This window comes from Cololabis saira, chromosome 10, assembly GCF_033807715.1.
Source record: "Cololabis saira isolate AMF1-May2022 chromosome 10, fColSai1.1, whole genome shotgun sequence".
NCBI lineage: Eukaryota > Metazoa > Chordata > Actinopteri > Beloniformes > Belonidae > Cololabis > Cololabis saira.
In genome coordinates, this window is record NC_084596.1 from 22,088,309 (window position 1) to 22,112,030 (window position 23,722).

The 23,722-nt window shown below is 41.6% G+C and overlaps 1 protein-coding gene across 2 annotated transcripts in view; it reads right to left on the reverse strand.

Moving 5' to 3' along the window:
- Positions 1-673: 673 nt before the first annotated feature.
- epha4b (eph receptor A4b) overlaps positions 674-23,722 on the reverse strand; it is an 89,441-nt gene continuing 66,392 nt past the window's right edge. Inside the window, exons 11-19 of one of the 2 annotated variants that reach the window (XM_061732034.1) lie at positions 18,753-18,820; positions 17,981-18,106; positions 17,396-17,581; positions 10,541-10,602; positions 8,300-8,509; positions 6,888-7,037; positions 6,554-6,747; positions 5,507-5,644; positions 674-5,257 (exon numbers count right to left, since the gene is read on the reverse strand). In XM_061732034.1, coding sequence (XP_061588018.1) covers positions 5,158-5,257; positions 5,507-5,644; positions 6,554-6,747; positions 6,888-7,037; positions 8,300-8,509; positions 10,541-10,602; positions 17,396-17,581; positions 17,981-18,106; positions 18,753-18,820 — 1,234 coding nt within the window. In that variant the 3' untranslated portion in view covers positions 674-5,157. Of the gene's footprint in view, positions 5,258-5,506; positions 5,648-6,553; positions 6,748-6,887; positions 7,038-8,299; positions 8,510-10,540; positions 10,603-17,395; positions 17,582-17,980; positions 18,107-18,752; positions 18,821-23,722 lie in introns of both variants that reach the window. The other variant, XM_061732033.1, reaches the window with a different exon arrangement.

Below are 23,722 nucleotides of genomic sequence, written 5' to 3' on the forward strand. Positions count from 1 at the left end.
TTCCAGCAGGCAGGAATGTGCAGCATGGATAGTTATCCATTCTCCCATGACAGAGGATTTCGCTCACTGTCCCCATTAGCTTGGTGATTACCTCTCTCTTTCCATCTTCATGCAATCTCGTGTCAGAGGAACTGCTCTCTCAACCTTCATCTGTGCCTCTTTAGAGAATATTCATACACAGGAGGATTTATTCATACTCGAGCTGTAGAAGCTATTCAAGTACCATGAGGTCTGATTTAAGAGCAACAAGTCTGTTATAGCAGCTGAAATGCTTTTTTTTTAAAGGTGCATTTAAGACTTTTATTACTTATAATATGAACTCTCCAAAAACAGCTTTTGCTGTGAATGAACAAAAATACATAGGACTAATTATTATAGGAGACCAAAACATACCTGAACATGAAAATGATCAAAAACACTCTGATACTGTACTTTTGAATTCTCCAGATAAACAGTATTTGCAAAAGTACTCACATGACCTTCATTTCACTTATACAGAAAGGCTGTCTTAGTTTTATACTACTACATGCTTGAGTTCCAACTGTGCTGAGATGAGAGCTGCTGGAAAACGTGACATGGAGACAAAGAAGGGCTGAGAATTTTGCAAAAGAAAAAGACACCGTAGCCTCCAGGTGAGAAATTAGAAATATTAGCATTCTTTATTACAGCAACATGAAAGACATTAGAATGCCTACATTATCAACAACAAGCAATGCAGAGGAAGCTGGCATGGGGGACAAATAAGCAATTAACGGTGGTCAAAGAAAGAGAGAAAGAGAGAGGAGGACAAAGAAAGATGACGAGGTGAAAGCCTCAAATGACAGTCTTATGAAAATTTACACTACGACCCTTGTGGGGAATGAAAAGAAACACTGTTTCGAGAACAAGCAAACCAGCCCACATAGCCAACCTTGGCAGGGGGAGAAGTGACAGGAATGCGGGATTTAAAAGATGTAACAAAAAGTGGGGGCACGGCATAACTTTCTGGAGAGGAAAGTTTGATTAAGTTTGTAAAAAGTAGGATATTGCAGTAATTCACCATTATTTTTCAGGCAGTATGCAATGATGTGTTCAGAGTTTAGCATGGATGGATGGATGAATTATTAAACTGTCAGCCAATCAGATAATACACAAACAAATAACAATTGGATTCAGTTTAGCAATCAACCAGCACAAATCCGCTTTAAGAATCGTAATAATATGTCTGTTTGGTTTTTTTTTTAGAAGAAATTGACTTCGAGGAATCGAAGTGGCGGTAATGTGGAGCGCCTAAACCAGGATCTAGCTGTGAGCTCACCTTAAGAACAGAGATAAATACTACCTACATATACACTTTTCTCTTAATATCGCCTCTATATGACAACAGAAAAAAAGAATAGCTCAGTAAATAAGGCATCAAAAAGGCCAGCGGTCAAATGAAGTCCGCTAGTGTGAAATTATAGTTAGCAAGAGTAGAATGAACATTCTCTGACTCTCCCAGATTTTTTCTTATTCATTTTTAAAACATACTTTTTACCCGTGTTTTATGAGGTGAAGTGACAGCAGTTTGGCAAGGAGCCATCTTTTAATAATTTCATCGTCAGTTTTGCAGTGAAAAATAATTTCCAAGATCACCATTCTGACAGTTGTAAAACTACAGTATGTGGTAGAGTAACATGAAGTAAAGCTTTAAACTGAAATGCTAAGCCCCTCCCCTCTAACCCACTGTGAAATGTTCCATTACAGCATGGCACATGCTATGCCACATGCATACAGGTGTCCTGATGGCATATTTATGTCTTCGATCTTGTTCAGAAGACACATTAGAACCTTTGTTTTCCCAAGTTGACACAATTTCCAGAGGTCTTAATAAATATCTGGGATGTGTTTTGGTCAAAATACCACAAACATAGTACAACAGTACAGCATGCCATTTTCCAGCCTCGTTCTTACCGTCCTGCTGCTGAGCTGAATTTGGACACCAGTTACTATTTAAGAACCGTCACTCATATACTGTAAGATACTTTTCCCTGATTTTTTTTTTAATAATACTATTATCATTTCTGAATTTTTATTGCTGGACTGATGTTGCTTTCAACCAAAGGTAGGAACTTGGAATTCCCAACCTCTGACCAGGAAGAAAAAACAAAAACATAATAACTTTAAGAACTGGTGGAACATAATTATTTAAAAAGAGTTTAAGAAAACTTAAAGCAGAGCAAAACAAAAGATATTTGACTCACCACTTCTGAAAAATAGTGAATGCAGAATGATTTAAAGTTGACTTTGGGTGGAGGTTGTATGTGGAGAGAAAAACGGTGACGCTGGATGATTGTATCCTGATCTGGTTTTAAGTCATAAGATTTCCTGTTAAATCTGAACTCTTTATGACATTTCCCTATTTTCAGACTCCTGGAGGTTTTGAGTTTCCAGTTGCAGTAATCACTCAAAATATTTGCTCTCAAGCTTGGAAAACACCCCGTTTTTCTACAGTGTATGTCCTCTTTGTTGGTCCTTCATTTAAAATGAAGTTGACTAAAATTCAGGGTGAATCATTTACTTTTTGACCATATACGTAGCACTGGCTTACAGAGCAAACATGCAACTGGACCTCACACATTTGATCGACAGATTAACACACTGTGTTGTCCAGAATTTCATGTAAGGGTAGCATTGTTTAGCTAACGGGAGCGCTTTACCTCAGTTAAATAAGTGATACTTGATAGAAATTTGATCATAAGATTTCTCCCAACATCCCCTACCAATCCTCCACCCTTTTTATCTGAACAAGCATTTCTAAAAGTGGTGGTCTCCTTGCAGACAGTCCTGAAAAGTGCAAACAAAGCAAGTGTAAGGAAAGTTCATTCTACTCATTCTAACACCATCGTAACTGCAGTCACTGTCACCAAAGCTGAGTCTTTGCACCCTGCTACATTCCTTTATTCAGACCAGTGAATCAACTGCCTTCAGTATTCCTCTGTGACCCAACCCTGAACGAAAACCTCTGAAATCTCTTTTCACAATAAAAGTACATCATAGTCATCATCATTGTTATCATTACAAACATTCTACCGTTGGAAATCAACACTGTACATATTTTACATTATGATACAATCATACATACTGTACTTTATGCCACTGTTGGTCCTATTGATTGCCACATGTGTTAAAACTGGGTCTGAAATACACTAAAGCCCCTTATCCATTATACAGTTTTCGACTCGTCTCGAACCCGACCCACCTCGGTCTCACTTGTTTTCCTTCGCAATTTAGTATCACCTGAATGTGGGTAGGGCCTCGTTCTCGTACCAAAGTTTAGTTGTGAAGTAAATATCGCTGCCACTGTTGCCAGGTTTTAAATATGGCGGATGTAAGGGAGTTGACGTTCCTCTGGTCATTCAATAGCTTGTAGCCTAGTGACGTTGCATTTTCAGCCTGATTCAGTTATATATCCCCGGCCAAGTAGGTGCCAAGCAAGGAGGTACTAACTAATACTATCACGCAGAGGAAAACCCTTAAAACAGAGCAGAGTCGAGTCAAGTCGAGCCAAGTAGGTACGAGTGGAAATGACCTACAAAAGCAGTTCAGTGCCAAATATAACAGTGTACATGAAGAGGGTCCCTTCACACCTAGCAAATCATTGTGATAAGCAGCACTTTCCTTCTAATAAGGAAAAAAAAACAACAACCAAATGTATTATTTTCTTGCTGTAAACATTGTTTTTGACACTTGATTTTAAAATAAGGATGATGGTTGCTATGACTGATAATCAGAAAGTGAGAATACACAGCACAAATTTTGTTTGTTTTTTTCTTTTTTTCTAAGTAAAATGTACCCTCTTGTGGTGGCGCATCTGAAAATCAATGCTGCAAACTTCATCTCGCAGAAAAAAATAAATGCTTCATTCAAAAATGCCTTGTTTTTAATCAAACTGACTATTTGGAAAACATACTACACCCTAATTTTTGTGACTGTCCTTGTGCAACCATACAGCGACGGGGGCTGATGAAAGGAAAGCACACAGCTGGAACGGTGATATGTTACCCAGATCAACATGTCGAGGTTACTGTACATGGCACAACCCTGAAAAAACAAGTCAGATATTCTCAACGGCATCACTTCTATCATGACCTTCACATTGCCTTTGCTCTACGCTAAAACTTTTATAACACACCTGAAACACAGGAAGGCTAAAATTTGAGCTGAGATATTCCTGACAACAGCATACCGTAAAATGTGGAACAGACTTTGTTGTTTGGAAAAGACAGTGGAAGAGTCTGTATCTTCCAGTTCTTTGCAGTCAGTTGCTTTATAAGTGCAAGCAGACGGCTGTTGTACACTCGGCCTAGTTGCTATGGAAGTGTGTCTGAGAGCAGTCTCTAAGGAAGCCCTTATCCTGCCTAAATACACTATTCAAATAAACCATACTTCCACTTTATCCAAGCTTTCAAAAACTACATCTCTCTCTATCTCTACAGGTCCAGTTTTGAATTGCCCCTCCCTCTACACATTCATGTCATTCACAGTCTCGGCTCATTCAGTGGCTCTCTGTAAGCTGACAGCAATGGAAGGGGCCAGACGTTTGCAAGGTAACTGTAACTGTTAAAACTAAGCAAAATAATCCGCAGCACCAATACAAACGTTAGGTCCATCTCTACGGTTGGGGGATGCATCACCCATATAAACATATATCTGCACATATACATAACTTCTGACCCTTTTTAAACCCTTCATTGTGAAAACTCAAAATAAAGAAAATGACAGTAAGAACCAACTGTACACCTTACAGACAGTGATATTATTTTCTTTTTTCTTTTTTTTTTTGTAATTTCTCATCTTGAAAGTCTTTTTTTTTCTTGTTTGCTTTTTTTTTCCTTTTTCTTTTTAGCTGATATGAAGTGAACTGTGACTTTGTTGTTGGAAACGTGTCTTTCTCTGTTGCTCCATTATGGTGATGGTGTTGCTGGGACTCTGAGTGCTAAAGCCAGGAGTGTCCATCAAGGATGGGAAATATGGGAAGGTGCAGGAGTCAAGCGTCCATGTTGTCTCCATCTTAGTGTATCGAAAAATCAATGGAGGCCCAAGCACAGAGTATCCATTACAACTCCATTTCAGAGGGGAGACCCTTCACAGGAGCATCCAGTGTGACTGTCTCACTGTGTGTTTATGGGGAAACTGTTATACTTGGACGTGCGTCCCCTGGGCTTGCAGGCTCTGCACACTGGACAAAATCTTCTTCTGGTGGCCGGCCAAAGTCACTCCCATCTTCACTAATTCACTAGACCGCAAACAGACAGAAAATGCAAACAATAATATTATAATCTTTTTTTTCTATTTTATTAGAAACGGTTCTGCAATACACTGGAAATGGCAAACAGCTGCGGACTGGTCATGTCCAACATTCTTGTGTAAATCCAAGTCATTTATTTTAAAATGACAGTGAAGCAAGAGGTAATAAGTCTCAGACTGACAGGCTTGACCTTTCGAGTGTTTCATTTAAGAGAAGTGAGACGCCACACATCTGTACCTGACACTGATGTACAGGATGGAGTCCAGGCTGACATATCCAGAACTGGAAAAGTTCTCCTTGTACTGACCCATCTTGATGGCCTCCAACCAATCATCGACCGTGCTCACACTGAAATCTGGCGTGGACGGGCCCTCCCTGCTGGGATATAAAGCACACTTACAAATCCATGAACTCTGGCATGTTGACTGGCTCAGCAACTGTTTCTTACAACTACTGATGCCAAGTACTTGCAGTGGGAACATGAAATAACAAAAACGGGATCTGCATATGAACAAACTGTTTTAACTTTGCAGTGTGAGTGCTTAAAATTCACAGTGAAGAGGAAAAATTCAAATGTGGTCATCAGGGGGTAAACGTGATTTATGGTACTTCATCCGTTGCCCCTCCCTCACTGCATGTGCACTTGTACAACCCTTTGACTTGTTTGCTCGGATCCTTTCATTGAAAATTGTTATAAATGATGTGTAAATTAATTTGAATACTCTTTCTTTTTTGGATACACTATGCAGTTACACAGTGCAGACTTTGATCTTTACGGTAAGTCTCTTCTTTCTGTTCACGTGGCTCATTTAGTCTGCCGTCTGTGGATTAGCAGCAGCATTTCTGAGCTTCAGCTATGTTTTCAGCTCCAGTGAGACTTGTTTTTTTTTTTTTTTTTTTTTTTTTCTGTTTGGAGTGTCTGTTTGTGAAATGGGTTAAAACATGTCTAAGCTGGTCTGAATTTGAACATTCGTAAAGTGCCCGAGGTGTAAAATGTAAATTTGAAAATAATGATATTCTCTGCGCGCGTGGAAAACATCTGGGGATCAAGGAGTCTAAATTGCATGCGAGTCGATGCATATGGCAACTCTAGACCTTTTATCTATTTTTTACTTTACAATTATTTATTTGTTCATTAAACAAGTTGGAAAAAAATACCAGATCATTTATACTTGCAGATATCTACAGCAAAAGTGTAGTTTATTAAGTGCTGTTGTCTCATCTCGTTATGTGAAGAGTACACCAGTGAAATTCAGTTTTAATGCGTGCATTTCTCCCACTGACCATACTAGGCTGTCGGCCAGCTCTCTGAGACTGGCTGGGTTTCTGATGAGCTTGTCAAGGATTGTGACAATCTGTCCAAACTTTGGCCTGTCACTGCGTGCCTTCTCCCAGCAATCCAACATGAGCTGGTGCAACACCACAGGACAATCCATGGGAGCAGGAAGACGGTAACCCTCATCTATTGCTTTGATCACCTGTTCAAGCAAAAATAAAATAAAGAATTGCATTTATTATCAATGTAGAATTACGTCGCTGTAGCATGAGAAAGAAAATATAAGCGTTCTTTGGTGAATGGCACTGCAATTGAGCCATGATGTGTATATTCGTGACTCACATCCTGATTGGACATCTCCCAGTAGGGTCTCTCTCCGTATGAAATCACCTCCCACATGACGATACCGTAACTCCACACATCACTGGCTGAGGTGAACTTCCTGTAGGCGATGGCCTCAGGAGCTGTCCATCTGATGGGGATCTTCCCTCCCTTTGAATAGTTCACAGGAGATTGATTTACATACTGTACATGTCACAGTGAAATCCTTTACAATGGTGTTGATGATTAAAGGTTCTTGTATTTTTGGTGCTTTCTGTCTGGCCAAGTCCTTTGTAGGTGTGAAGGAAGCCTGGTGGAACAGCGAAGGTTAGATTATAAACTAAGTTGCACTCCTCTCTTATTATGCTCTCAACCAACTGTTTGCCTCATTGTTCTTGCATTTGTCGTTTCTTCTTCCATCAGTTTTCTTTCTAATTCCCTAGCTACTCTGCCTTTGTTGTTGATGCACACATCAAAAGGTTCCTTGTAGTCCACAGTATGTAGAGACACAATAGCACCGAGGCACCCCGCCCTCTCTCCTTCACTCCAGCACTCAGACGTCCTACCTCTATAGGTTCAGCTTGGCTTTTTAACATGCGGCAGCTGCCTCTGCACCACCTAGCATTTCCCATCTCTGCTCGCTGAAAGTCAAATAAAAGACAAAGCTGCCAAGTCCCTCCACACTGTACTTTTGTTTCCACCCCTCCCTGTCCACCCCGTCTTCTTTTTTTCCCTCTTAACTGCTCTCACTGGTACCATCTCCTTCTCTCCCTCACTTTTACATTTCCCTCTGTGGATCTGAGTCTTCTGTCTCTTTGTGTCTTCCCCATCTCTGCTTCTCTGCTGCAGCCTCTGAACCCCCCGCCCCCCAAATCCCTGAGTGCATGCAACTCTCCATCTAGCGCGACTGACATCAGTGGGAGTTTGTGTGAGATTGCAATAAAGCAGTCGGCGAGTGATGTGCTCCTCCTAGGGCAATGCTAATGCCGTATTAAGAATAACATCCCCGACACTTCCTATGAATATGAATAATGTCATCTCCTTGTGGACATTTTAGATGAGTAACTTCACAGTGGTTCGACTCGCTGAGCTTCTTCATTCTCCCTGAGCTTTGTGTCACCGACGACTGATTTGTTTCCACAAAAGCAAAAATGTTAAGGAGTGATCTGTATGTGTTCGTGTGTGTGTCTGAGCACTCCTCCTGTGTTAATTGCTTCTGAGCAGGTTTGTGTCATAGGTTGCCTCTCCTCTACGATAGTGTTGAAGTGTTTTGTTTAGTTTGGTCATTGTGAAACGTTCTCCTGTTTTCCTTATCGTGAGTTTTGAGGACTTCTGAGATAGCCGAAAATAAGACAATGTGCTTAAATTCCAGCTATTGTTCCCTCAGATGCCAAATCCACTGGGTGAATAAAGATAGTGAGAATGTTTCTTACCCTTGTGGTGTAGGCGGCTTCGGGGTCGTCCTCCAGAACTCGGCTCAGGCCGAAGTCGGACACTTTGCACACCAGGTTGCTGTTGACCAGGATGTTCCGAGCCGCCAGGTCTCTGTGAACGTAGCTCATGTCTGACAGGTACTTCATACCTGAGGCGATGCCGCGCAGCATTCCCACCAGCTGGATCACGGTGAACTGGCCGTCGTGTTTCTGAGGTTAAGAACAAGGAGAGCCGGGAATTAATAAAGAATATAGTGCTAGCACTGATATCAAGCTGCAACGAGGTCGCACGTAAGAAAGCCGCTTCAGCAGCATGTGAGGATTCAAGCAGTGCTTCACACTTTTCAAGTGTCCCTGAGCAACGCTCTGAATATCTGCCAGCCTCTGTCAGTCCTGCGCCTTGACCTCCCTGTGGATGGTGATAAGTAAAAGATGAATTTCTCCTTCCAGGGATCAATGGAGGATCACAAAGATAAAACACCCTACTTACAGAGGATTGAATCTGACAGAGCAGACAAAACTTTCCTCTTTAACAGTGACCATGTGCCCACGCAGAGATCTCTGGGTTTCAGACTTGAGCTAATCTTTGGCAGAGAGTGTAGCCCGCTGATCGATGAGTGTCCAGCTCACCTTCCTCTGCCAATTATTTCTGCCCTGGGCCAACGGTCCCCGTTAAAGATCCATTCATGTAATCAGTCACCGTCTCCCTTTCATATCATCTCTCCTTCCCCTGTCTCTTTGTCCATGCCATCCATCTCCGTCTCCGCTCAGTCTCTGTCTCAGAGAGAGAAACTCCGTAACACTTTGATTCAGCCTTCATCTATCTATGTTCCTTCATCTTTCTCCATCTGTGAACCCCCATATTTTCCTCCGTCTTTTTTTCTTTCACTCGCCCTCTGCAGCTGTGAGGTAAGTTAATTAGCCGATGGTTTTGTGAGATCCTGATTGATTGGACTGTCTCACAAAGCTACAGACTTCCTCTATCAATCTGCCCGCCACATTGTATTTCCAGGAAGAGGGAGGACGGCTAGGCGTGGCGGGGGAGACGAGGGACAAGCGCAGGGCAGCGGGGTTAGCTGAGAATTTTTGGCAAATTTTAGCATGTTAATTTAATCTTATTAGAAAGCTAAAAAAAAAAAAAACATCAGAGGGAGCGCTAAGCTGTAAAAATGAGCTGTAGAATCCAAACTCACATAAAGTCAAAACAAACACCTCTACGTCCTTTATTACAAATATGCTATATTACAAAACACAAACCTTTCTGTGTCGCTTTATGTGTTTTAGAAGATGATTCTTAAGTTGTTTTGTATCTGTCACTTCATTTTGCAGCTGCTGATGGGATTTGTGTCTATTTAGCAACCTTTGTCATCACAGGCTAAACGGCTTTGTAGCAGCAACTTTTACAGGTCGACAAAATACACGATGTCGACCAGAACTGCAACATCATTCATCTGCAAGACCCCGAATCGAGACTTTTGGGCTGAATCAATACAGGACCATCAGATATCGGCCCTAAACCGTGTGGCGTGTTGTGATACTGCACACTTATGGTTGTGTATTGGTAATCACACACACAGAAAACCATCCTTTTGTTTTTTAATCAAGGTTTAAAGCACCCTAAACCACTTGTCAGTTTTGATAAAATACTCTGTTTACTAATTTATTATGTCTGCATGTTTGCGAGAGGGTGACTGTGAGAAATAATTACTTAAAAACATAATTAACGACTTGTACCTGAATTACTATGATTATGATGTACTATGGGACTTTTTCTTTTCCCTGGTCATGTCATTTTATGAACTCGATTTTCCAAACTCTTTGTTTGAGTCCGTTACACATAAAAAAACAGCACATGTGTGATGAACTGCTTTTTTCATACACAAAGCAAATAACTTCTTCTGTTTCTTCAGTTTCTGTTTTGAACATTTGACACTATTCTGCTCACGTTGTCTGTCCTGGGAAACGTATATAGATAAAAAAAGAGGATAAAAAAGACATGAATGTTGCTGTCTTTTAGCTGAAGACTAATGCTGCTACATCCCTATACTACTTTTATGGACTCTCCGAGACATTAAAATACAACTAAGTCCCATTTTCTCTAATATAAAATTTGCGCCAATTACAGTTTTGAATTCTTTTCAGCTGAGACAGAATTTTTCAGTCTGGTTTTTGTAAAGACTCGTGGTGCTGGCATGGAAGGAAATGCAGCGCTGTGGTCCTTCCACCTGAACCTCCACTCACCTTGAGGAAAGTGTCCAGAGATCCATTTTCCATGAACTCTGTTATGATCATCACTGGCTTACCTGCAGAAGCACAGCACAGGGAAGCGGTTAGTAAGGCAAAGTTAGAAAGAACAAATACACAAACTATAAAGACAGGGGGACAGAGATGAAGCGGAGTTTGCAGCTGCGACCAGTCGTTGGCTCTGTCTCCCTAACCCTCTCCAGGGGATAACATGGCATGTCGTCATCAGTCACACTGACAGCTTCTAATCAGCCCTCCCCATAAACGCCAGGAGATAATTAGAATAGACCAGTCCACCCAAAGTGTGTGTGTGTGTGTGTGTGTGTGTGTGTGTGTGTGTGTGTGTGTGTGTGTGTGTTGAGGGGGGCCTCCTGAGATCTCATGAATAGTAATCAGCCTCAAGGGAGGAGGGTTGTGGTTGGATCGCTGTGCACCTGCATGAATGTGTGTTTGCGTGCAAGAAGGGGCGCTTGACTGACAGGCCCTGCACACTATGATCCCCTGCATGGCATCTGGTGGAGCTTACAAATGATTAACAAAGTACCTGCAATCACATGTGCACACACAGACACAGACACACACACACACACACACACAGACACAGACACAGACACACACACACACACACACACACACACACACACACACACACACACACACACACACACACACACACACACACACTCCCCCTAAAAACAGCAGTTGTCCATGTTTTACAGGGCTCTCCCCCGGTACCCCGCCACCCCCAACCTGCAGTCAAGCTTTGCCAATCACAAACATTCACGCAATATGCAGTTACAAATGATGGCTGCTGAGCGCGTGAGTGTTTGTGTGTGCCGAACTTGTAAACACACAGACTGTGTCAGCCGTGATGAATAGTTCACATTTCCCCAATCACAGCTCAAAAAAGCTGGGAGAAGAACCTGGGGGGAGATAAAGACGCTACAACAGAAAGTGAGAGAAAGAGCTGAGAAGAAATCTGGATGCCGAGTATTGTTTTAAAAATGTTCTAACAAAACATGAAATGAAGGAAGGAAAAAGGGAGACGCCCCAGACAAACCAAAACTTACTGTGGTGAAACTTTTCGTACATCCCTTTCTTTGAGCAGAATTGGAAAAAAAAAAATCTAATAAAAAAAGTTAATGAAGGATGAAACTGTGTACTGTGTGAATGTGTTGGATGAAATAAAGATGCTATAGAAGCAAGAATTATAAATGAAAAGAAACGACGAGTTAGGGGGACAATAAAGGAAAGAAAGAGAGGAAAGGAAAGACGCAGGCAGGAGGGAGGGGGTCAAAAGCATGTCATGAAAGGCAGGAACAACACCACCGAGACCTACAGTAAGATTGTAGGTAAAGACAGCAATACATCACCTTAAATGAATTCACTATCTCACTGCACCGAACACACACACACGCAGAGTCGCCTGGTCTCTGGTGGTGGTGTCGTCTTTGACAGTAACATTAGTCTCAGGGATAAAAGTGAAAGAGAATTGGATTTTCTTCTGCTGGGGGTGAGGACTGCTGCTCACATTTATCTCCACATGGGCCTGGTGTTGTGTGTAGTGTACCCGTGTGTGTGTGTGTGTGTGTGTGTGTGTGTGTGTGTGTGTGTGTGTGTGTGTGTGTGTGTGTGTGTGCAGAGGGGAGGTAGTAAGGAGGGATGGAATGATGATGACCTCCTCATTTGAGCTCAGATCAGAGGAAAGAAACATTTTTGTGACGTGTATGCAAACTGAAGAGTTAATGACTAATTCATTGGGACTAAGCGTCGGATTTTTGATGTCGTAAATTATGAAACATGTATGTTATATTGCGTTGGACATACGTGGATGTAAATATCCTGTTTTGCAAAGAACATGGCTATGAAATGGAAACGAGCCTTAAAATGATCATCCAGCCTAAAAACATCTGATTTATTTGGTTGTGTTTCTAACTGTGTTCCGTTGGTGTGTGAACACAGTGTACGAGAACATAGCCTAGAGTGCAAAAGGTGTTAGATGCAATCAAGAGAGGCGCACAATGAAAGCCATTTATCCTGTTGTCTCGGATTCGAGGACCATGTGAGCCGGACATCTACTCAAACACAGACGCACTCACTTTGTTAGCCTAAGCCATTATATAGCATGCACAATCATCCCTTCAACCCCAAAAGATAACAGAGGTTACTGATAAAAGCAACCTCGCACAACCTCGTGCCTCATATTACGTTGCTTTATCTCTTCTTTTGTCTGGTGCCAGCACACACACACACACCCCCACAAAGATGGACTCCAGATACAATGAGACCCTTTCTGCTCTTCACACTCTCAGAGTCTGGTACACGCCGACAGGAAAGCACCTCACGTCACAGAAACTCCCCCTTCCACCAAACATTCGGGGGGGAACTCTTCAGTTTCCTCCTGAAAGCGCCTAATTAAATAATCACATTCAGTTTCATTCAAATGTATTTTCTCTTGCCTCCTCAGCAATAATGCAGCCATTTACGCTGCTAAAAGTGTTTCTGTTAGTGCATGGAGACAGTGTTTTAATGTTGTTTGTTATTGAAAGGAGCTTTCTTTGCAGAAAGTGTGGTTTACCTCAGTACCACGCTGGGACTGTGTGTGAGTTTGTGAGTCCATGTGTACGTATGACATTGATAAAGACGGCGGACTGTAAATACAGTCAGGCTGGTAAATGACATTACGAGAGGCTGTTTTTGTCTGTGATGGTGTAAATGAAAGCGATAGACTCGGTATACATCTGGACAATGATATTATGAGTAGCTACCCGTGAGTGTGCCAGTGGGCCGCATTACAGCTTTATTGAATGAGGCAGCCCAAGGTACAAACGAGAAAATGAAATAACTGCCGTATTGATTAATGTTAAGGGTCTGAACTAAATGATACAAAGCTTTTAACACAGGACAGATCTCTGTTCTGGGAAAGCGCCATGTGAGGTTGTGGATCCGGAGAAACAGATAGACAGAAACTCAATAACCTTATCTTCTCTCCTCTCTTCACCTCTCCTCCTCCCTCTTCGCTCTCTCGTCTCCTCTCATTTCCTCACGTTTGTCTCCTCGCCATCTCTCGTCTTGTCCATCCACCTCTTTCTCCATGCGGTCCTCGTTTATTCTCGAGCCCCATTTTCTCTCAACTCCCCATGCTTGTATCCTATCTCATTCATCCGTGCTCCCCTTCTCACCTACACCCCACACCCATTGTCACCTTTTTTCCCTCCCAGTTTCCTCCCGTCCCTTTTTTGTCTGTACCGTCCAATTTTCATATCTCCAAGGGTATTCAAACCATGAATACCCCGGCAAAACACGAATCAGACCCTGACAGGAAATACTGAAACACTTATTGTTCAGTGCACAATAACACACAGTTAAAACTAATCACTAGTTTCTTCCAACAGGAGCTGGAAAACGCAGCTTTGCCGATTTTAATAGCACTTTTGTAGAGCATGTGTACGCGCACGCGAGATGAGATGGAGTTCTATAATTGAGGGTTTTCCAAATGAGCCGATTGTTGTAGCGATTGTAAAACGTATAAAGGACAGATGGATAAAATGAGGGACTGAGGAGATAAAGGGAGGACAAGGAGATGACGGAGGAGGGGGAGCAGGGAGAAGGAGAAGATGGGATGGGGACAGATTGCTGCACTTTTCTGATGTTTGGGAAGATTAATAAGGAAATGTGAGGTCTATTTTCTGTCTGTTTACCTTTTTCTGCATGTGACGCCCACATTTGCATGACAATAGCTACAATCAAGTGACAGACAGCGGAGTAGGTGATTAGAGTGGCATATGGCAGCGGCTGAAGGCTTATGAGGTTTTAAGCAGAGAATGCCCACCCGCACGCACACATCCATCCACAAGGAAATGAATGGAATAGAAAAATGCACACAGTCGAGATTTCCACTCATGCATACATCAATAAAAATACGCGATGTTTTTATGCCACTGCAACCATCAGCACAACGGAAACTGCCACAATCACGGCCCCCACCACTGTCATTACATGGCTGAATTGATCCACAGCTACTTATGTGATGATAATAAAATTAATCTCACATCTTATTGTACTTTTGCTCTTTTCATTACAGCCAAATGAAATACTATACTGATTATAACCACAGCTATATATGTTTCTGATGTCACCGAAAAAACCAGAACGCCCATATTACACTACCAGGAATCAGAACAGTAGTATCAGTCTTCTCGTCCAACTCTTTAGTGCCTATTGATCATTTTTTTAATTTATTTTATATCACTAGCTTTAAAATAAGGTCTTCCTTCATTCTGAGATCTATTAATATTGTTTCAGCTGTTACTTTTACTTTACCCTAGCTACTTCAGCTTCTGCTGACGCTGCTCCCACTCCTACCACAGCAGAGAAGCAATTACTCCCAGTCCTACTTAAACCGATGCTACTTCTGTGTCGACTTCTACTTACACCTACGAAAACCAATCCAGCACACCTGAGTCCGGAGCAATCAGGGTCAGCCTGTCTGATTAGACTGAGGGCGGTGTGAAGGGACCAGCTGGTGCCAGGGAAAAAGGCCTGAAGGAATTATTGACCCATCTCAACTCTCACCTCCTTACCCGCACATACACACCCAGGGCTTTGACCTGTGAAATTACTGCTCTGCTAGTGAGATTTGTTTCTGTGGGGCTCTATCAGCTCCTCAATGTGCCGTGAAGATAGGTGAGAAGGGAGACACAAGGAAATGCATGTAGGAGGAGAAAAGTACAAACTGCAAACCAAAGAAAAAGACACACACATGATTACATTCAAACGACACAACACGGTGAAGTCACAGTAAAGAGCTATGCCACTTAAACATTTTTTTTTTAAATCTTATTTCTTCAAATATTTTTGTTGTTGTTTTTCCTTCCAGCCATAGTATTTTTTCAGTCCTTAAATGTCGCCTACTTAATTGTAAGTGCTATAATTACATGTCTGAGTGTGTCATAGCTCATATCTGAGAGGGGAGTGACACAATAGGAAGAAGTAATAAGAACTGCAGTGGGGTGTCACTCACGACATGCAAGCTGCTGAATATTCATGAGGCTAAAAACACAACCAATTAACTTTCTAAATGATTAATATTCATGTTAGACGTCTTTGCATATGCGTTTGCTCTTTTGTTGCTGGCCTAGGCACCGCTGAGCAACTGCAGTGCGATGGGCTGATCCCAGAGTGTGACAGCGGGGAGTCTGATGAGGGCAAAAGCAGAGGTTTGTTTGTCTGCTTGCATGTTTAAAATCCTTTGTTTTTGTGCCGCCACTCCCCTCTCGTCGTTGTTTGTCTGAAGATCTCCCACAAACATCGGCATAGCAAAGGTGTGGGATCTGGAGAAGAGTGGCACTCTGACACCCGAGAGCGGGAAAGGCAGGAGAGGGGGAAAAGATGTCAGACTCGGTCCTCACGAAAACAAGTTCTTATGAAAAGGTGTGCCCACACTACTACACACTACTACACACTACTACACACTACTACACACTACTACTACTGTTTACTAATTCATGCTTGATCCTTTGTTTCTGTTTTTGTTGTTCTACAAGCAGGGTTAAATCACAGGTCATAAGTGCTGTCTGGCTGCAGCAAAAATCTGCATAAATATTACTGCAGCACTTTCATCAAGTAAATACCCATTTTAACTTTCAAAAAATCACAGTTTTAACTTTATAATAAGTATTCAGAACCTATGGATGAGTGAAAGTAGAAAAATCGTACTGATGTCATCATTCGTTATACAGATGACATCATTAGATTATTATGAAGCAGAGCAGGAGTATTCAGGACGAGAGCATACGATAAAACTGTTCAAGTCCAATACCAGTCCCTCAAAATGTTCTATTCAAGTAAATGTTCTTAGTTCATTTTCACTGCTGTGGTGATTGACTGTCTTTTAAAATCTCTGCCATGTAGCTCTTGACCTGTCCCTCGTAACAATTTAGCAAAAGTAGGAGAGTGATGATGGGAGCCTTGTTGTAAACAAAATGATAATTAGAAGTAAGATATCCCATTATCTGCTGACTGAGGCGCTCATTATCAGATGAATACTTGACGATTGCTATTTTGTATCTCTTTCTCTAAGTATTGGGTCATAAATGTGGGAACACCCAGTTGCACAGGCACGCTTCCTTCAGCTTGTTTTGGTGCTTTCTTCCAATCCCTTATATCAAAAAGCTCCTGGGTATTGAACTGGAGATGTGCTTTTATTTTAAGCATGTTTGCCAAAAGGAGAAAAAGAAGAATGTGTTAAAATTTCCATTTCTAGTGTGCCTGAACTCTGACACTGCGTGAAAATGACAAAGAGTGAGACATAAAATGAGAGTGAGAAAGGATGAGTGGGACTGACTGAATAAAAGATAGAGCAAGAGGGAAAAGAGGGGAAAAGTGGGAGCAACTAAATGAGAGGATTAGATGGACACTGACAGAGGAAGCAGGGGTCTGAGATGGGGACACGGAGCAGAATTGGTGGACAGAACCGCGATAACAAATGAACCAGGTCCGTGTCTGTCTCACCTGCATCAACACACACACTCACTCTAATTGGCCAAACGCAATCATGTGAGGTAAACAAGTGGCCGTTTTAGGGCTGGACAGTCGCATGCACACTGCTGTGCGTCACCACTGTGTTGCCATGGCAATGGAGCTTTTATCCGATCTTGGGTCAGCTCCTATTTACAACCCAACCATTTCTGCTGTGTTTCAAGCAGGTATGTGACGGACAGATACCCACATGCACACACACGCAAGCACAAGTGAAGATAAAGTAAGGGTAACATGTGATTGGACATGCAGAATATACAATCACCAACACACGACTAAGTAGCGATTCACCACAGTTGTGTGTTTCCTCACATTTTGTGACAACTCCCTCCAGTCTGATGATGTTCGGGTGGTCGAACTGTCCCATGATGGAGGCCTCGGACAGGAAGTCCCTCCTCTGTTTGTCAGAGTAGCCCGCTTTCAGACTCTTGATGGCCACGTAGATCTCCCTCTTCCCCTGAACTCGCAGCCGACCACTGCACACCTCCCCGAACTCTCCTACGCACAGAAAAAGAGCTTGTAAAATGGACATTTGGGTCATTTTAACCTCTGTTAAGAGGCTGTTCAGTAACTGACTTTAACTTCTCATTGTTGAAATAGAATCATTTACATACTTTAAAATTTGCTCTGTATAGGTCAGATTTTTCAAAATGAGCTGCAATTAAAGACATTTAAATAACAGGAGGAAAACAATGGCCTTTGCGGGGTACTGCCGGATAAGAGGAGCATATACTTATATCTAAAAAGTATTTTCATTTCATTTCTTTCTGTACTTCATTTTTACACAAAAAGAAATCTTTTAAAATGAATAAAAATGAACATAGGGGTGTTTTTATAAAATCCTATTTGACTGCTTTCTGAGTTAACAAAAATATTCCAGTTTTACTGCCAACTCACCTCCACCGATGACCCTTTCTATGCGAATGTTGGAAGCATCTATCTCTTTGGCAAAGTCTCGGACGGCCTGGTTAGGGTCTTCGTAGGTGTGAGGATGGACGTAGGTCCTGCTGCCTGGAAGCTTCACTGCATCAGGGGAAAGAGTGTGCAGATGGGCAGATAATTATGTTTATGTGCAGCCTTTGCTAAATGTAGTAGAAGAAAATCATTCCAAATTGGGTCCAAAGTAATTAACAAATCATAGTTCATACTGGTTTATGATATATGCATATGATAATATGACACGTATATTAAAAAAAAGTGATTGTCAGTGTTTAAAATGTTACTTTGTGGAGGGTTGCAGGGAACATTATGCTTCACAAATGAATGTGGCTTCTGTGTCTTGGGGAGATATTTGTGTACTGTAAAATTGGTTGAATAAATGGGAGTTTAAGCACGGCTGCTCTCTTTGAGGAGCATGAGTCATTATTTAATAGTTTAACAGGAATTTTTCTCTCAATAAATATTACTGACAAAAATCAATGAAACTGTGTCTTCAGATGAAATTTCTGAAATGTAAGAGACGTGCAGTTTGTTCTTTAATTTTGACAAAAAAAAGTGTATTTCATGGTGTTGCAACATTTGGAACGTTTTCATGCCTCGGTCTGTTGTACACAGCCAGAATTACACAAAGACACATGATTCATTGCAGCTGGGTCTGGAGTCTAGTTTTAAGACAAATGTCACACACACATTTCTAACTGTATCCATTTCTCCCTGCACCAGTTTTTACCTCGGCCATGCTGGAACTGCATTTTCTCTTCATCAGGGTCCTGCTTGGCTTTGATGTATCCACAATGCCTGCAAAGAGAAATATACGACTGTGTTGCAATGCTGTACAGTATCTGAACCATATGCACATTAATGACAGTTCCTCAGCCACAAGGAAGCCAACATATTTCATACCACTGCAGTACATGTGTAGAAAATCCCATTACCTCAGTCCTTGAGTGCACAGTGGAATTGCACATATCTGTTTGAAGTATTGCATTTAAGTTACTTCTGGAAAATTACCATACAGGTCACTGCTGTGTTTTTATATATATATATATATATATATATATATATATATATATATATATATATATATATATATATATATATATATATATATATATATATATATATATTAGTGTGTGTTTTATACAATAAGCATTGGATTTCTATCTATGGCAGTCTATGAACTGGTCATCAAGCGCACATATCTGTGCCCCTTCTCTCCCTTCTGGCCTCCTGCAGTGTGGGTCAGGCCACAGATCAATACAAAATATTGACCAATTGATCAGGCCAATCCTGCAGCGCAGCTGTGCAGGAGTGTTAACCTTATTCTGTTTTACAGACCTCAAAGGCAGATTCTTGCCACTTTGAAGGTTTGTGTGGGTCTTACACGTGTTTGACACCGTATTTCCTCGACTCCGCTGGCCCTCTGCCTCACACACAGTGTTTAAGAGCCTTAATCACCCAATAACACTGTCTTTCAGATTTACTGCTCCGCTTCAAATTTTGCAGAAAACATAAAATGTAAAAGCAGTATCATATAACGGTTTACTAACCCCAACATAAATAGGATGCTCTCTCTTCTTCTACTTTCTTCCTTTTGATGGGGAGTTGTTGACAAGTCTGCAACATTTATTTGGGGTTTAACATGTTTGTTCTTTATTTATTGTTGCTCCGTGGAATATTGTTTAATTCATTAATATAACAACAAATTTGGATCAATGGAAGGCTGGTTAAAGGACACATGTATTCTTGAACTGCTTTAACTGAATCCAGTCAAGTCAGTCAGTCAGTCAGTCTGTCTGTCCATCAAGAAGATAAATTGATGTTGGCTAAGGGCCAGGAGTGACTGGAAATCTGCAGCACAGATGGTATGTGATTTAGGAAAGCAGTGGAGAAGACTGGAGGCAAATGGGGCTAAAAGGAACAGTGAGCAAAGATTTGATCAAGAAAACGAGCAGAGAAATGAGATGAGGTTAAAAATAATAAAAAGAAGAATGCAGAACAGACAGGGTAATGTGTTATGACTAAGAATGAGACACAAAGCAATAGAAATGGGGAGAGGTGGGTGTTCTCTGGGCTCAGTAAATCTCATCCATTTGCTGTTTAATCCTTGTGTTGATTTTACACAGCTGAATGCATGCTATAACCCGCACGTCAATAGGCTCTCTTGGGAGTACACATGCGCGCATAAGGGTAGACTGGTTGCTGGTATTTGAGGATATAGATGTGGGGGTCTAACGTTGGGTCCCACCTGGTTATCAGCTGGGCTCTTGCTGGTCGAACACCAAGGGACTATCATTATCCCTTTGACTCACATTCAAATATACTCAGTGCTCGGGGGCATGTGTATAAAACATATGGGGAATGGGGATGTGGGTGACACCTCTGATCCAACTGTGGGATCCCCTCAGGGATGCACATGCACACGCATGCATGCACATATGTGCATATGCGCATGTGTTTATGTTCTGCTTATCCCGCACTGAAAACAGTTCCCCATTACTGCTGGATGTGTTTGCTGCTAGACTGAGTGTGTCTCACTGCGTGCAGGGCTGTGTGCAGGTCTGCGTGTGTATGCGCGTCTGATGGGAAATGAACACATTTCCATAGTAATTACAGAGCAACCCATTCCTCCTCTCCAGTTAGAAGTGTCATGATTCATTAGCTCTGCAGTCTTAAACATGGCACAAAACCTGACATGGCCGTGGCTTTTGTCTCCCTCAGCAGCTGCGTCTGCATGTATGTGTTCGAAAAAGATATTTAATACCTTGCACTAAATGCTGCTGACCTCTAGTTCATCTGTTGAAGACAATCGAAATAGATTCAGAGAAAAGATATGGGGAGCATTTTTTGAGGGCATGGGTGTTTATTTCCTTATTTTTTAGTTGGAAATTGTCACACGTGAACCTGTGCGATGCTGGTGAGAGAAAAAACCTCAAATGGGAGAGAATATGCCTCACTCTGATTTCCATTTACTCTAGATTGCAAACACGACTTTCAGCTTAAAGAAGATACAGTTTTCTTATTATAGAATACATTTTTGCAACAATTTTGATAAAATACTTTGTGAAATCACATAAAAAATGTTTGAATTAATGCATAACTGCAAACAATCTTTATGAGGGGAAAATGTTTGGATGTAATATATCTTTAAAATCCTTCAAAAAGTCTATCCTGACAGCTAATCGGTCGTGACCAGCATTAACATTTCATTGTGTATGAAAGCTCTTGATTAATGTTAGGTGAAGATGTCCCTGACGGCTGCTCGGCAGTGGCTCTTAAACAAATCTGGCTCAAATAGAAGTATTGTTTCCGCAAAAAACAAAGAGAAAGAGTAACTTTTTACCACAAGTCATTATACAAAATGATGATATGGAATAATTTATCAAATACAGTTTCAGGTATCCCTCACCAGTGCAAACATGTTCCACTGTCTCACTAGTTTTCTTGAAATCTTCAAATACTGCTTCATCTGCTTAAACTGATGTAGAGTCACAGATCTACGGTAACTGCTTCTTTCTCTTGTTAAACTGCAACAGAATATGAACAAAACCAACCTCTGTGGGACAAATCATGCCTCCATAAGCTTCCATCCAGCTGTACTACACTTTGCAGACGTGCAGTGCAACGTGACACTCGTGTAATGTTCTTCCTTTCCTTATTTAAAGTATACGCTCTTGCACCAAATCACACAAAAACACACATTAATGGACTTCTGTATAGCTATCACAGCCCTCTCGGTCCGTCTCTCTGCTCCGCTTCAGCAGGGACAACAGGCTATTCCTGTCCTCCAAAGCCACAGACTCCACATTTGCATATCAATTTACTTTTTAATAAAATACTCTGTCACTCGAGACCCATTTGTCATTCTAGAAAGCCTCCGTCCATATATTATTGTCAGCATGGCCCCTCCTCCGTTTCCCTCTGTCTTCTTCCACCTTGGTGCCCTTATGTTTTCTTAATTTTTCTGTGAAGTAAAAAACATGCCTGTTTTCCAAAACCCTCTCTCTTTTTACTGTCTTTGCTGGAATCTGTTTATCTTCTCTCAACAGTGCTAATCATCTGACCTTTATGCAGTTATGCTCTTTTTTTATATGATAGAAAGAGTGAACATGAATCCCTGGAAAGAGGACTAAAGACTGAGAGGGAGAAGGATGGAAAAGCAGAGTGCTGACGGGCAAAAATGCACTCTATAGGGGTCCGAGCCTGCATACCAACTTGCAAGCAATCAGATGGAAGGAAAAAAGTGAGGAGAGGCGTGGAGGTAGCTATTGGAATAAAAACTCCAAGGTCAACGGCGCTAGCGATGCAGACAGAAAGAGAGTCAAGGCAGTGTTTGTACGACAAACAAGAAAAAGCAGAGAGTAGTAGAGGAAAACGAGCCAAAACCAGAAAAACCGCAAATGAAAGATATTTCTTTTACAAAAGGGAAGAACAAAAAAGGATGGAGTAGACAAACACAGACTGTGTTGATAAACAATTAACAAGGACAGTGGGCCAATACAACAAAGTCTGTGCATAACTCATCCTTGAAAGGAGAGAGGAGGCAAAAAAAAAAGAGGAGACAGGAGCAGATGGGAAAATAAAGCACATCAAACAATAATAGCTGCAGAACACATAGGAAAGACTGAAAACGGACAAATGGCATCAGCATGTATCCACTCTCTGGATGCTAATCTGATGGATGTGATGCAATCTATAAGAAGCAGGTTCAACCTAAAGAAACCTCACCCCACAATCCACATGGCCAAAATAATCTATTGCTAGGTTCCTGTTACCAAACACAGGTCCCCCAGAGATTGTCTTTGTCCACACCCTGACTTTTAAGAGCTCCTTTGATGACATAGATAGTAATTACTACTTATGACTAGGCAGGTAGTCATAATCGTAAGGCTGAGGGATGTATAACTCTATCAACTACCGTATGGGACATTCATTCATTGTTTTTTCACACTAACTCCCGAGAAACTACTGGATCAAACCTCAGAGGGTTGTGCCCAGAAACCTAGGAGACACATCATTCAGGTCATCAGTCCATCAAAAAGATCATTTCAATCCACCTGAGGGAACGAGAGGTGAATGCTGAATACTGAAAGTATTTAAATAAACAATCTAAAAGTGTAGTAGTCAGTCTGTCACACTGCGGTGAGATCCTGTTTTGTTTTATGTTTTTTGTACCACATTTCTGGTTTTATTTTGAAACTTTGTAACTGTCCTGTCGTTTCAGGTCACTTGCTCTTCCTCGTGTGTCACCGGTCTGATCGTCTCCCCTGAATCCTGATGGTGTCCACCTGTTCCCTCTTCCCCCACGTCTGCGTTTCCCTTTGTCGTCTGCCAGTGTGCCGTCCAACGTCATCATACCAGCTCTTATCCAAGGTCCATAACCGTAGTTTGTCTGGTCTCGTGTGCATAGTTGTCCCTCGTTCGAGTGATTTTTCTTTGTAGCCTTGTTTTGTTCCAGCGTCAGGTCTCAGTTAGGTTTAAAGACAAGTGGCTTTTTTTTTTTTCTCCCTCGGAAGCACCTTTTGTTGGATTATTATTTTTGGGCATCGCACCTTATGGTAGCGGTTTTCCTCCTTTTGGAGTGACTTTATTTTTTGGACCTATCAGTACTCCGTGAGAATAAACTGTAACCTATACATAAGTCCTGCCTCCCGTCCGGGTCTAATTGTTAGATAAACAGAGCTAAATATTCTCATATCT